Source organism: Arachis duranensis, chromosome 4 (genome assembly GCF_000817695.3).
Source record: "Arachis duranensis cultivar V14167 chromosome 4, aradu.V14167.gnm2.J7QH, whole genome shotgun sequence".
Classification (NCBI taxonomy): domain Eukaryota; kingdom Viridiplantae; phylum Streptophyta; class Magnoliopsida; order Fabales; family Fabaceae; genus Arachis; species Arachis duranensis.
Window position 1 is genome coordinate 12484926 of NC_029775.3, and position 15898 is coordinate 12500823.

At 32.4% G+C, this 15898-nt stretch overlaps 1 protein-coding gene across 1 annotated transcript; it reads right to left on the bottom strand.

Annotated features, from left to right (window-relative positions):
* Positions 1–935: 935 nt before the first annotated feature.
* Positions 936–7129, bottom strand: LOC107483416 (ATP-citrate synthase beta chain protein 1). The gene is made up of 17 exons (XM_016104035.3): positions 6988–7129; positions 5591–5709; positions 5377–5479; positions 5098–5163; positions 4885–5008; positions 4664–4798; positions 3771–3831; positions 3616–3692; positions 3351–3506; positions 3126–3254; positions 2844–2976; positions 2634–2761; positions 2347–2452; positions 2168–2244; positions 1952–2022; positions 1488–1772; positions 936–1243 (listed from the first exon to the last, which is right to left on the bottom strand). The coding sequence occupies exons 2-17, from the start codon at positions 5688–5690 to the stop codon at positions 1168–1170; spliced, it is 1827 nt and encodes a 608-aa protein (XP_015959521.1). The 5' UTR covers positions 5691–5709; positions 6988–7129; the 3' UTR covers positions 936–1167.
* Between the last annotated feature and the right edge of the window lie 8769 nt (positions 7130–15898).

Sequence of the window (15898 nt, forward strand, 5' to 3'; positions counted from 1 at the left end):
TTGGTTTTAAGCTTTTGACGCAAGTGATTTCACAATAGATCTTCTATTACCAAAAGATCTTAAATTTGATCTTCGTTACTTTCAAGAGAAAGAAATTTAGTATAAGACAAACCAAAAGAAAAAAGAAAAAAAAAATACATGCACAAGCATGTTTCAAATCCATGTCTCCTCTTATCGGCTAATACTATAGTTAAGAGTGAATATTACTTTTTTTCAGTAAAGAAAAAAAAAATCCCAAAATCAATTCATGTGTATTGTACATCTTCTTCATTTTCCATTTAATTCTACTCTTCACCAAATTTTTTTTCCTAAGTTACAAATTAGCCAGAAAAGTGGAATCTGATTATGATTTTGTTAATCAATAATATTGAATTAGTATCTACCTAGTCCTGGATACTAATAGAGTTAGTGTTTCCCAAAACACAAGTCTTTGTTTTTTTTTGTGGCAGATAATACTGTAAGCTTGAAAGGGATAAGTAATGTCTATTGATTCATAGGGTTAATATCCTATCTATCAACCAACAAAGAAAATTAGTTAGTTCATTACTTGAAAAAGATAATTTAGAGAGAGATGCAAGTGATTAATTTAACATTTATCTTTATTTTCAGTTGAAGTATCATTGTCAACAGGTAAAAGTTATTTTGTTCAGAAAAATGATATATTGTATAACAACAAACTTGGAATAGTACATATTAGTGGTACAACACTGAAGGGGACAAGGCCACAAGGGTCTCTGGTGTGGATAAGAAGATTGGCCACACATTATTCAAAATTCAAGTCTATCTATGGAATATGGACTACGGAGTACCCAACCTTCCATTAATTGGGCATAAAAATAGTGGCTACCAACAACAAACACTAAATGCTCAAGTTCTCAAAATTGCGGAACTTAATGATCAATTCCTTTTGAAGCCACAACAGAAGAGAGATCAGATTCATCAAGAGAAATAATTCTTAAAATTGATTATAAATTGAATTGAGTTCGTTCTTGCTGTACGAATTTTTAATACTACTTTAAGAATGGAAGACAGAATGCCACCAATAATAGATCGTACAACACTCACTAGTCTAACAGCTAAAAAAGAAAGATTCATTCCAGCATATATTTCAGACCCCAATTCCTTTCTCGTGGCAAAGTTCTTCCAGCTAAGCAATAAAAAACACACTCACTTTGTGTAGAGAACATCCTCCCATGGGTGGCGGTAGAGCGGCTGCTTCAATCTCTTTTGGTCAAAGGTGTGCCTGAAAATATAAAATTAAGGAACAACCAATGAGAACAAGCCACATAGTGTTTTTTTTCTTTTCTTTTCAGGGGGTAGATGCTGGATGAGATAGATCAATTGATTCAAACAAGATCATCCAATCAGGCATAGACAGCATGTGACTGAGGACCAGCTAACTGAAGTGGAACTCAATGAATTGTGCATAAAAGGCGCAAAACTGTGCTCTTTAAGAGAAATGTGCATATTTAAATTAATGAACTCACCCAATCAGACCTATGGAGCGTGCCAGAACAAAGAGACCATTCAGATAGCCGATCTCCACAATTTCATCAATCTCTTGCTTGGTGAACATTCCACTACCAGCAAGAAGATCCAAGAAAAGGGACCCAATCGCACCGTCTACATTAAGAACTAGATTATTTGCCTTTGTAAGGGTGTAGGCTTCAACTTGAACAGCATATTCCATGTATTTCACGGAAGGAAAATGAGTCCGTGCAAATTTCTGTAGCAGTTCAACTCTCTTATCCTTGTTGTCACGATTCTTGATCCTTTTACACAAAAAACAAAAATTAAGATATTCAGATATATTTTAAAGAAAAGAAAAGCCTCGTCAAGAGGTTACAATTACATCTACAAGTTGATCTCACCAGTGCCAAGTATACAGGTTATATACAACTACAGAGAAACCAATTATTGCTTAATAAATTAACAGACAGTATTATGATACCTGTGCCCTATTCCTGGCACACGAATGCCCTTCTTCTTCATATTTTCTACAAATTCATAAGGTGTAAGGCCCTGTGGTAACAGAAAGTATACTACTGCATGTTAGATTCTTTTCAAATGTTGTAGTATTATAGAAAGGAGTAAAGGTGCATCTATAAATTCCCACTCCCCCTGAAATATGTTGATTCCCTTCCTCTAAAAATTTTATTAATCATACCCTATCATGAGCATCCTTGAAGTAGCGAGCAGCATCATCAATGGCACCTCCAAATCGAGGACCAATTGTAAGCAAACCTGTTTCAGAAGCTCATGAATTACTAACCACATCAAGACATTGCTAACATCTATGGTCACCCTGCCAAGCCTGCTTCAAAATGGAGAAAGGCGTGTATTTACCTGATACAAGACTGGAAACTAGGTCCTTCCCAGCCCTTGCTGTCACAATAGTATTGTGAGCACCTGAGACACAGGGACCATGGTCGGCACATAGCATGATGCAGATCTGACCAATGTAAGTTACCAGAAAGATATTATCAAGTCTTCTTTAGCGATAAATATCTAAATGGAAAACTGGCACCACAATGAATCACCTAAAGAAAAGCTTGAACATGGCTCAAGAGATGCATAAAGAAGAAAGCAAGAGCAAACACTCGAGAATAGCTCTGCTGTATTGAAAACCCTACCTCAATAAATTGAGTACAGTAACGTGGAAGGCTGCGTTTAAACCACAAAAGAGAGATAACATCACCCACACCAAAACCTTTTTCGACAATGGAAGACATGGGTACACCAGCATAGCATGGCTCCTCACCTTTGGAAAATTTTGGAAGAAAATTTAGTTCTGTTGTACTCGAGCGTCTAAGCCACAAAATCATTAGTGGTTCCCAACATACCTCTGTCATCAGAAATGGTGGAAATGATATGAGTAGGAGCTCGGACTTTTCCACTCTTGATTGCAGAGTTTAGGTCCTCAGGGATTGGTGGAGGAGTAATCTCCTTCACTGGCATGATCTTTCCTTCTTCAACCTACCAAATAATAAGCCAACCCCGATATTAAATTTATCGCTAATAACGGAAATAAAACAAGACTTGTTTAAAGCATTGCCAACTTATGGGGAAAAGGAGAGGGAAGAATAATCAATCAAAGATAGATTTCATGATACATGAAAACTGACCAATTTGTCAAATGTCTCTTTAATTGCAGCTTCCAAAGCTTCATATGAAGTGGGAACAACAGCTCCAGCATCCTTTAGTGCCTGATTTTTTGCTTGGGCAGACTCCATCTCACCCCCACTCTTAGCTCCCTGATATACAAAAGTGCCAATGGAATTAACAGTGCTGTCCTTCTGATGAATGATTTAATTTATAAATTAGCCAAAGAAAAGGGAGCAGTGACATACAGCATGACCAAATTGCACTTCAGATTTGAAGAGTCTTGCACAGGTTCCACTAACCCAGGCAACAACTGGTTTTGTTACTTTTCCTTGTTTTAGGGCTTCAACTAGGGAATACTCATCTCGGCCACCAAGCTCCCCAAGTACTACTATCATTTTAACCTGAGGTAAGGTTCAATGTAATTCCAGGTTTGTATACTAATTCCCATCAGTTATACACGCTTTCTAAATACTCTTTTGTAACTCACCAACCTGAAAGTGAAAATTTTACCTGTGGTATATTGTTAAACCGCAAAACATGATCAGAAAGAGTGGAACCAGGGAAAACATCTCCTCCAATGGCAATGCCTATGGCAAAACAAAATAAAAATAACTCAGCATCAGCATCAAAATATTCAAATTAGTGGCATATAAACCTGGTATTACCTTCATAAATTCCATCAGATACACGGCCAATAGTGTTGTATAATTCGTTGGACATTCCACCCTGCAGTTTATAGAAGGTTGTTTTCTCTCAGAATCATCAAATACCCAGCCAAAAGCAATAACACACAGATTTTCTATAGACCTTTGTATTCTTAACATTAAACAAAATCAGTTTCAAGGAAAACTGTTGCCTTAGATAAAGATATAACCATTGCCATTATTTATCAACGGTAAAGAGGGTGGGAAAATCTGGCAATGAATGCTAACAAAAGCTATTAAGCAAGTTAACAACCTATGTTTCACCATAGTTATGATCACAATGTCATCATTTCCACTGTGAAATCAAAGATCAGACTGAGTTCAATGCTGACCAAAAATATGGTGTCTGAGTGAACCCACAGAATTGCAATACAAGTCCATTCCAATTTGTGCTGTTGCACTAGCACCTACATGTAGTTTTACCATCTATCTATACATACTGAACCTACTAAAGCCTAAAAATGGTTAGAAGCGAATGCCTAGAGATTATACTAATCGAGTTGTTAGATGAAGTTATGATCCATATACAGGCAAAACACATAATTTGTATTAATCTCATGGGATAATTATGAAATTTCTTGCAACAGCTATTTTGAAGTAGAATTAGCTCCAACTTGTCAAATCTTAATCTGGTTATAAGACAGTGAAGAATAAAAAAGTATCAAATTTGACATCAAAAAGTAAAAAATATAGGAGCACAAGACATCTTGAACTAATCTTAGAGATCCTTATACAAGAGGGGGTTCCCGGACAAGATTATTTTAAAATAAATAAATAATAATCACAGTAGTAAAAGAATATAAGATCTATCCTGAGTATGAGAAAGATGATGATGATGGTAATGCAACACATACAGATTTAGAAACAAATCCAACAGATCCGGGCCTGTAGAGCTTGCAGTGAATTATATTATCAATTGTTCCAGCTGTGTCACCAATTTTAAATGCACCGGCTTGAATTCCTCCAACAGTGGCCGGACCAATAACAACCTATAATATCAGGAGATTAAAGTAAGTCCAGGTTATTCTATTTAACTGTTGCGTTGATTTGGTTTCAGTTTCGTTTCAACTTTCACCTTATTGTTTGCCCTGGCATACGCAATCAATTGCTTAGTGTCTGATTCGGGTACTCCTTCAGCAATTATAGCAACAACTCTAACTGTTGGTTGCTTCAAAGCAGACATGGACGATGCGGCAGCACTGTATTTAAATTAAACCTTTTTCATTGTCCTCATGTACTGTTAATTAAGATGCCATAGGCTCAAAGTAATAGTAAATTATTTACTGACCTTCTAAATGATGCAAAATTGATGAAGACATCAGCAGTAGGATGTGCAGCACAAGCTGCTTCAATGCTGCAAAATAACCCAACATTCAACTATCAACACATTACGCTTGGACAAACAAGAATTTCATTACAAATACAATACAGGATGGTTCCTTTGTATTCACTGGTGTGTTATGATGATGAAAAAATGTCATTCCTCAATGACCAGTTTCAAAACCAAACTTAAAGCAGGAAAAGGATAGTCTGTATTTAGAGATAGACAAGCAACAGATTCACATACCTAGCATGAACCGGGATTGCAATTTCTTCCTGACCAAAAAAAAGCTTCTGAAATCCCTCAGAGCCAGGATTAATTATTCCAGCTACTGATGGTGTTTCCCTTCCTATGAATAGAAAATTTGAGCTTCCATTAATAATAAGACAAATATCAAAACCATTTTATAATTTTCTCTAGCATGTCTGAATGAATAATAAGATATAGAGCCAATATATACCACAAAGAAAGTCGAAATCAAGCATCCGCTGGATGGGCAGTTGCTTGTAGTTGTAAAACAATGCTTGTGTAGTTCGGGAGAATAGTTGCCCAGTTGCCATGATGAATAAATAGATAGATCTGATGACAAACTAGTATATTACAATCTATATTGCAACAGAAGCAATATAAAGGAATGCTTGGTACATTATTGTAACAAACGTCATACAATTAAAATGTAAATTACAGAAACTGACAATATATATATTAAAAACTTATCATGTTCTCCAGTTGAAATCAAATATAGAGAATAGCATCTAACTTTGAGATCAAAATATGGACTGGAGATTAAAGAAGATATGCTTTTGTATGATTAACATCTCACAATAAACAATCACGTGAATTCTAGATCTTAGTAATCACATAAGGGGAAAACCAGAAACAAGAAGTGAAGGCCCAGAACTTCATTAATCTGATATCAAACAGATTCGAAGGGTGAAGTAGAAAACCAATCTGAAAGATATAACTAATCTTGCAACAAAATAGAGTACACCAACCACACTGAAAACCAATTTGGAATTCCAAATGGCTGCAACCCAGAAAGGAAGACAACAATACAGGCATAGTTTCAAGCTCACAATTGCACTCACCAGTAAAGACAACCTCTTTTTCGGTTTTTGGGTAAGATACTAAGAGAAGCTTTGGCTGACTACAATCTGAATCCCTTACATTGCTTTTCAAGGTAGCTTAGGATCACATTCCACTTACTCTGTAACTAACCAGTTTTGACTATCAACTAACAAATACACCACCTAACACTCATGAATGATGACTCAACAATTCACCAATCACGACAACAGAGAAAAAAAGCAGCATCACATTAATTACAAATTTGAAAAAACAAAAAAGGAAGCTTGTCAATGAAGCAGATCCATCAAATGACCAAAGCTTCTTTTTAGACAACAAACGCCAACCAAACAAGAAGCACATTTTAGTTTTCACCATATTGCATTCAAACTCAGCCCAAAACAAAAAACAAAACTAAAAACCGAAACATGTCAATGTCAGAATCGGAATCTAATACCGAATGCACACGAGATCGGCGAAACTTGAACTCCAAACAACCAAACAAAAATCTAAAAAGTTCTGAATTCCGACACGAATACAGAAGATACGCCGCAGATTTCGAACTGATCATGCAAACAACGCAATCAAGATAGACTAAAACAAAAACAACAACAGTAAAGACGAAGAAGAATGAACAAATGAATGCATCATCTAAGTGAAACTAGGAATTGAAATGAAGATTAACATGAATTGAACATCAAGAGGATGTAAAAAACGAGATCTACGATGGCGAAGAGGAAAGAAAGAGCTGAGTTAGGTGGTTAGAGTTAGTTAGTTAGAGCGAGTGCGAACCTTGTTGACTCGGGTGAGGAGGTGAGTGGAAGAGAGAGCGAGTTGGGAAATTGGAAATGAAAGCCGGGGGAGAGAAGAGAGAGGGGGTTTATATAGTGAGGGAGAAGGGGGAGGGTGTGTGTCACGTGACAAGTGAGGATGGGGTTAGTTGGGGGGAGCAAGCGTTGTTGCGTAGGTGGCTTCGCTGTACAAAATTTACTTCCTCTCTTTTCTTTGTCTTTCTTCGTTTTACAAAAGAAGGAAGGTGGCTTGGATGGTTGGCGTTGGAGTTAGGTAGCTCCCTATCTCACCCTACTAACTAATGCATTAAGAAACTAATTTGAATTTTCACTTGTTTACTTAAATAAATATTAAAAATTTAAATTCTATTTTATATATACATGTAACAATTTATTAAACAGTAGCAGCAGATCTTTAAAAACTAATGCACTATGACAAAAAAAAAACTATTAGAAACTAAATTTTAATTAGTTAATATTAATTAATTTTTATTATAGCATTGTTTTTTTTTATGGAAGTTAAAGTTTAAAGTTAGCATTTAGAATTAATAATTAAAAAAATATTTTCAAAAAGTTTACTCGTGCATCTACTACTTCTTTCTAGTATTATATATTCCTTCATCTTTCTTATGCAACACAGGAAGTTTGACTTTACCAAATAACCTTTTAGTCACAAGTATCAATTAGGAAGTGGAATGTTTTTTTTTTATCCTACTCTTACGCTATAATCCTACAAACAAGTTTACATTTTTTTTTTTCAATGAAAAAGGGGGAAGAATAAGGAAACTGTTTTGAAAAAAAAAATTTAGAACAAAACATCTCTATATATTTAAAAAACTACCATTGACCTTTTATTTATGAAAAATACTTAAAATCATTTTAAAAATTTATTTTTATTAAATATTTTCACTTAAAAATAATCGTTATACGAAAATACTTGTCAAAAAATTAAAATGAGTTTACTATTGTCCACAAAAATACTGTATGTAGTTCTTAATTAAAAATAATTTTAAAATCTAAATTGAGAAAATATAATAAATTTTTTATGACAGAATATAATTTTTCATTTTTTAGTTTCTCAATATATTCGGTTAATATAACTCTTTAACAATCGTTTTGGTTAAGGTTATGATATTTTATGTTTTTCACAAAAGTGTCAACTTGGTCCTTGTTTATGGAAATTCTATTATAGACAGTAGGTTAATTAGTTCAAGTCAATAATGACCTTATTTGAGTAAAACTCAATCTATTTTATTTAAATTTATATCCTTTAAAATAAAAAGTTGGTAAAATTGTAAAATAATAGAGTTTGTTTTTTGTATAGCTGTCAAGTTGGTTAGTTTGTTAGACATAATTATAGCACTATTAGTTAGTAATTTATTTTCCCTTTTGTTATATATATTGTAATTGGTACTCAGTACTCTGTGATGGTTCTTTTAATCAATTATTCTCTCTTTTCACTTCTTTTCAATTCTTCTTCCATTACTTTAAATTTCAATGACATGAGAGTACATCACCAACCTTCTTCTTTTCTTATAATTATTTTTGTAATTCACTTGAATTTTAAGCTTGGTATCATTTTACATGGTATCAGAGCGAGAAGATCCAATTATGGCAGATAATTTAGCTAATCCGAATGCAAGCCCTTCATCAAATTCCGCTGCAGATTTTAAGAATTTCACCGCTTTCATGCGTCAATTCTCTCAGTTCCAGGCACATCTTGGCAGATCTAGTTCCTCTTCTGCAATTTCTGATCCGATTAGTCCTTATTTTCTTCATCTAGGAGAAAGTCCTGGTTTGGCTCTAATTCCGCTTAAGTTGACACCTCAAAATTATTATCAGTGGTCGCACGATATGTGGAGAGCACTCAGATCGAAGAACAAGGTGAAATTCCTCGATGGATCCATTCTAAAACCAGGTGAAGGTGATCCTAATTTTGAAGCATGGGATAGGTGTAACAATTTTCTCCTCTTAGAAAATTTACGTGCTATTCCTAGTTGTGTTGCTTGTGTTAATGGATGTTCATGTGGATTACGAATTGTTCGAGACTATGCTTTTGAGGAATATATTGTCAAATTCTTAAAAGGATTGAATGAGCAATATTCAAATGTTAAATCACAAATCATGCTAATGGAGCCGTTACCTGAAATCAACACAGTACTATCTATGTTAATCCAACAAGAGCAAGAATTGAATTGTGACCCGTCAAATAGCAACATAGTGACTAACTCTTTAGAGGTGCAAAACTCAACTGGAGGCAGTTCATTTTCTGGAAGAGGCAGAGGCCATGGACGAAATTCAGGTAGAGGAGGAAATCAAAAATCTTATAGTCGAGGCTACACTTCAAAGTTTTGTAGCTACTGTAATCGAATTGGTCATTTAGCAGAGACATGCTATAAGAAAAATGGCTTTCCTACTCACCAAAAGCAGCGAGTAGCCAATCAACTTAGCACTGACGAGATAGTTGAGAATTCTAGTGCTGAGATTGCTGATTCTAACCAGGATAAAAAGAGCGATGATACAGTACTTGTGTTGACTCCAGATCAGAAGGAAACCTTACTAGTACTCCTTCAACAACCACGCATGCCAACTTCAAATAGTGTAAACCACATTACTTCTTCGGCCACCCTTACTCAACCAAAAGGTAGGCATTGCTTGAGTGTATCATCAAATTTTACTAAAACTTCTTGGATACTTGACAGTGGAGCTACTGATCATGCATCCTATATTCAAGAGTCTTTCAAAACTTTTCATTATATGATACCAGTTTTGGTAAATCTACATGATGGTTCTACCACTACAACAAACATTTGTGGCACTGTGCAACTCTCTAAACATTTGATTCTTACCAATGTTTTTTTCATACCTCACTTTAAATATAATTTGATTTCAGTGTCTAAACTCACAAAGTCATTACATTGTGAATTAAAATTTACTGATTCTTTTTGTGAGATACAGGTACTCCCACTATTGAAGATGATTGGGCATGCTAAAGTCATTGGAGATCTTTATGTGATGGATGCTCAACCTTGGAAACTAACTACACCAGAAGTTAACACACATTCTGTAAATGTCACAGTGCAGCAAGATTTAGGAACTCTATAGCATGCTAGACTAGGTCATTTACCATCCAAAAGAATGTCAATCATGAAAAATACATTTTCATTTATTGAATGCATTTCATCATCTCATGTTTGTGATTCTTGCCACTTGGCTAGACAAAAGAAATTGTCTTTTCCCCATTAGTAATACACAATCAGAATATATTTTTGATTTGTTACATATAGATATTTGGGGACCACTCTCACTTTTATCTACTGCTGGCCATAAATATTTTCTTACAATTGTAGAAGATAAAACGAGGTTTACTTGGATTTATTGCATGAAACTAAAATCCGAAACTAGAGTGTTAGTAGAAAATTTTGTTCAAATGGTGCAAACTCAATTTCATAAAGTTGTGAAACAAATTAGAACAGATAATGGGATGGAATTTAAAATGAACTCCTTCTATAACTCAAAAGGAATATTACATCAAACATCTTGTGTTGAAACTCCTCAACAAAATGGAATTGTTGAGAGGAAGCATCAACATATACTGAATATTGCAAGAGCACTTTTGTTTCATTCTAATGTGCCAAAATATTTTTGGCACTATGCTATGCAACATTCAGTACATTTAATAAATAGACTACCAAGCACCTTCTTGAATCATCAAACGCCTTATGAGGCACTTTTCAAGAATAAACCAGATTTGACTCATCTCAAGGTGTTTGGTTGTCTTGTTTTTGCTACCACTTTGAGTACTAATAGAAGAAAATTAGATCCTAGAGCTAGAAAATGTGTTTTTCTTGGTTATCAATCAGGAACAAAAGGGTCCATTTTGTTTGATTTAAAATCCAAAGAAATTTTTATATCAAGAAACACTGAATTTTATGAACACTATTTTCCATTCAAACAAATACCAAGCACTGATTTTTCTATAGATCAGCCTTCAATTGAATCATCCAATTTTGACCCTTTTGCATTCTTTTATAATAACTCTGCACATACTTCTTCATATGAGCATACTCATGGCATAATTGCACCTCACACCATACACACTACACCTGATTTATCTGCCACTTCTACATCACCTATGGCATCTCTTCATGATATAACAGATTCTGCATCACCCGCCACCTTAGAATCAGCATCTGCATTGGCACCATTAGAACATTCATCCATTCATATTGAGTCACAATCTGCTGCACCAGTTTTGAGAAGGTCTGAACGAGAAAGAAAAACACCCTCTTATCTTAAAGATTTTCATTGTTTCCATATTTCATCACATAGAGATCTAATCCATGCGGCCCAATTACCTTCAACATGTAAGTATCCCCTTTCTCACCATTTGTCATATTTATTGTTCACTCCCAAGCACCAGGCCTTCACTTTTGCTCTCATAAATAACTCGGACCCCAAACACTATTCTGAGGCTGTTATGCATGATTGTTGGAGGAAGGTTATTGAGGTAGAACTCACTGCTCTTGAGCAAAACAAAACCTGGATCATCACTTCTCTTCCTCCTGGAAAGAATGCAGTTGGTTGTAAGTGGATTTTTCGCACAAAATTCAACCCAGATGGCACTATCGAGAGGCATAAGGCACGTCTTGTTGCCCAAGGTTTCACTCAAATTCCTGGAGTCGATTACATTGACACCTTTAGTCCCGTTGTGAAAATGAGCACTGTGCGTGTTCTTCTTACCATTGCAGCAGCAAAGAATTGGCATCTTCATCAACTTGATGTGAATACAGCTTTTCTCCATGGAGACCTACATGAGGACGTTTATATGAAACTTCCAAAGGGGTTGTAGTGTTCCGATCCAAACTTAGTCTGCAAGTTGACAAAATATTTGTACGGTTTGAAACAAGCTAGTCGCCAATGGAACATCAAGTTGTCTGCTACACTTACTGATCTGGGGTTTACTCCATCTGAAAATGATCACTCGCTTTTTACCAAATCCACAGGTACAACTTTCACAGCTATTCTTGTTTATGTTGATGATCTTGTGTTAGCTGGAGATGATTTGAATGAAATTCAAGCTGTCAAAATGTTTTTGGATGATAAGTTCAAAATTAAAGACCTTGGCCTTCTTAAGTTCTTTATTGGGATGGAGGTAGCACGAAGCAATGCTGGTATTGCACTGTATCAAAGAAAGTATGCATTGGATTTGATCACAGACTGCGATTTGCTTGGTGCAAAACCAGCATCTACTCCTATGGAGTACACTGCTTCTCTGTCTAAGGCTTCAGGCTCCCCTCTTCCTGATGCAACCATCTATCGTAGAGGGCAGACTTCTGTACCTTACTAACACAAGACCAGATCTCAGCTACTCTGTTGGATGCCTATCTCAGTTCATGGATTCACCAACTGATGCCCACTTGAAGGCTGCCTATAGGATCATCCGGTATCTAAAACAATCACCAGCAACTGGCTTATTTTTCTCTGTCAACAATTCTTTCACACTATCTGGTTACACTGATTCTAATTATAGCACTATTAGTTAGTAATTTATTTTCCCTTTTGCTATATATATTGTAATTGGTACTCAGTACTCTGTGGTGGTTCTTTTAACCAATTATTCTCTCTTTTCACTTCTTTTCAATTCTTCTTCAATTACTTTAAATTTCAATGACCTGAGAGTAGTACATCACCAACCTTCTTCTTTTCTTATAATTATTTTTGTAATTCACTTGAATTTTAAGTTTGGTATCATTTTACAAAAATAACAAAATAAAAAATTTATTATTAATTTTCTAATTAACTTTCATGAAATATTTATTTTATTATTTTAATTTAAAAATAATAAATTTTTAACTTTAAAAGATCTTGATCTATTTTATTTTATCAATGGACAATCTAAATAAAAGGACATCATTAATCAACTCCCACGCCTATGTTTTGAAGCTAATAATAATACAGCTTTTAACAGGTATTTCTAATTAATAAAAAATATAATTAAGATTAAACCTATTTTTTTAAAAAAATTTATTAATGCTTGAAAGGGAAGAAAGTTATTGGCTGACTGATATGTAATTATTGCAACTATATTGCTTGACTTCAATTGAAGGGAATTGAGAGTATGTTGAGCCATAAAAATCAAAGCTAGTTGTTTTTGTGAGTATATGACACCAAATAAAGTTGTTGCTGATGGCTTCAACTTTAAGACAGATTAATGATTAATGATGGTGTATTATCATAGTGCCATTGTACTAATTAGCCTCAAGGGAACAAAATAGGCCGTGTGAGTTTTCAAGAAACTAATAAAAACAAAATCAATAATAAACTAATATATATCTGACGATAGTTTTCCGTGAATGTTTGTCGTCTTAAGGTTAAAAATATATTTTAAGTAATAATATTATGTTTAAAATATATATTATATCCATATATTATAAAATTTATTTATTTATTTACTGCCATAAATGATTGTAAATTATTTTTAATATTTTTAAGAATAAATTAGGATATGTTTGTTTTATTATACATATTACCGTAAATAATTTTTTATTTTTAAATAAGATTATCTTTTTTTACAATAAATATATAATTGAAGAATATTAGTATTTTTACACTAATTTTTATTTTCTTAATATGAAAATATCTAAGATTTATTTTTTGGATGAAATAAAAATTTTATATTTTAAACAAAAATTGACCATTGTTATGGATTACGTCTCCACCTTTGGTCTTGGATAAAGGGGTTTTTTTTAGGTATAGAAGTAGAAATAGAGATTCTTTAACATTGTAATTTTTAGTATTTTTTAAAATTATAAAAGATATATAAATTATAGGTCAATGGAGGGTCTAATTTTTGTAGTTCAAATGTTTTATATTTTTTTAACACAAATCAAACAGTTCAACGATTTCTGTATTTTTTATAAATCGAACGATGTAATTTTTGTATTTCTATAAATCGGATGGTCTAATTTTGTACCTCTAACAAATTAAATAATCCAATTTTTTATAGAAATTAAATGGTCTAATTTTTGTACTTCAAAATTTTTAATTTTTTTAACACAAATCAAACAGTCCGACTATTTCTGTATTTTTTGTAAATCGGATGGTTCAATTTCTGTATTTCTACAAATTAGACGGTCCAATTTTTATATCTCTAACAAATCGAACGATCTAATTTCTACTTCTCTAATTAAAAGATTTTACATTTGAGAATAACACCCCAAAAATTCATATTTAAAAAAAAACACCATTGCCACTCTAATATCAAAAACAAAAAATTCAAAAGTTGAAACATATTAAGTGTTTATTTTACCATATTATTGCCCAGATAAATAATATTATTTACGCCCCATTCAGATTTATTATTAGATAGACTAATTTTACGGTATTTTTTGGGGTAAGATATTTTTGTACTATTATCTACTCATCATATATTTCTACTTAATTATAATAACTTTTTAAAAGTAAATAATTAATTTAAAATGTTTTTATTAATATAACTGCCTGGTTGTGTATGTCATTTTCAGCTCATTTGTGTATTTTTGTGTTGTTACCATGTTAATGTTGCATCTCAAATAGAAAGGATTGAAAATTGAATAAAATATAATTTATATTAATATTAATTTTAGTATGAAAAGACCTTTCACCAAATATTTACTAAGAATTTATTATTTGCTATAAGTTGGACTAATTGTGTTGATACTTGATTGATAGTAGGTAATGGAAAAGTTAAATTTTTTAATAACCCCATATATTACCATTACATCATTTCCTGTGATTTTGACATAATATATAATTAATGAAAAAAAATATAGGAAATCATTTTATTAGTTAGTCAATGATAATTATCTTTTAATTTTAAAATTCTTATTTTTTGAGTATTTATAATTTAAGATTAAAAATTTATAATTTATGATCTAAAATTTAAAGTAAATAAGATAATTTTAAAAAATTAACCAATATTACTATTAACTGAAAAAAGTTAATTCTCCAATATTATTTTAATTAATATATTGACGTAACTCTAGCCTTCAAGTTAGTTGCCTATAAAACGTTACGAGAATCGTCCACCATAAATAATTTATAGTACTAATATGATTTTCATTTCTAGAGATAATAAGAACTTACATTATTTGAGGGTTTATTTTTTCAAAATTAGAGTTCATTTAATTGATAAAAAAATTCAAAAATATTATGATATATTAAAAATTAGTCACCAAATTAATTATTATATATATTATTTAATTTATTTTTAATATATATTTAGTACCAATATTTAGTATATATTCTTCATAGATAATTAATTTAGTGATAATGCAAATTGTTTAGGTCAATTTATACAATTAAATAAATTACAGTTTGATATTACACAAATATAATAAATAAAAAAATTATATTCGAGATCTCTTTATTTTCTGTGAAAATATAAATAATGCATAAAATGCTAGCGGTTTATGAGTACAGATAATTGAAGCATAAACTTTTTACAGAATGTAACTATTTATGAATAAGTCAAAAGCTTACAATATAGGACATTATTGGTTAAATCTTTTTATGTATTCTGAGCATTTTCTATCACCTCCTACCTGAAGAACTCTACCTTTCTTTTCTCTTTTAAATTTGTTCTATACTATTATTTGATATTCAATAATAAAGTATCATTCTACTTAATTACTTATTCTGTTAGGATGGTTAAATCTTTTTATAGCATTACTAGGTTATTATCTAAAAATATTATATTGTATTTTTTAATTTTTTTATCTCATTCTTAGTAAATTGTTATTTTTTATGTACGATGAATATTATAAGAAAATAATTATTCTGATTTTCTGTGAATTCTTCTAGAGTAAATATTATTTAGCAAGATTTGAAGAAAAAGATATATTAAACACGATGTTTAATATTTCTAGAAG

Excerpts from the sequence above, each read along its gene's own strand:
- LOC107483416 (XM_016104035.3), bottom strand. The coding sequence starts at position 5,690 with ATGGCAACTGGGCAACTATTCTCCCGAACTACACAAGCATTGTTTTAC. Across the intron at positions 5,009-5,097 it reads AATTTTGCATCATTTAGAAG|TGCTGCCGCATCGTCCATGT; the intron begins GTCAGTAAATAA and ends ATTTAAATACAG. Across the intron at positions 2,023-2,167 it reads TCAAGGATGCTCATGATAGG|GGCCTTACACCTTATGAATT; the intron begins GTATGATTAATA and ends CTGTTACCACAG.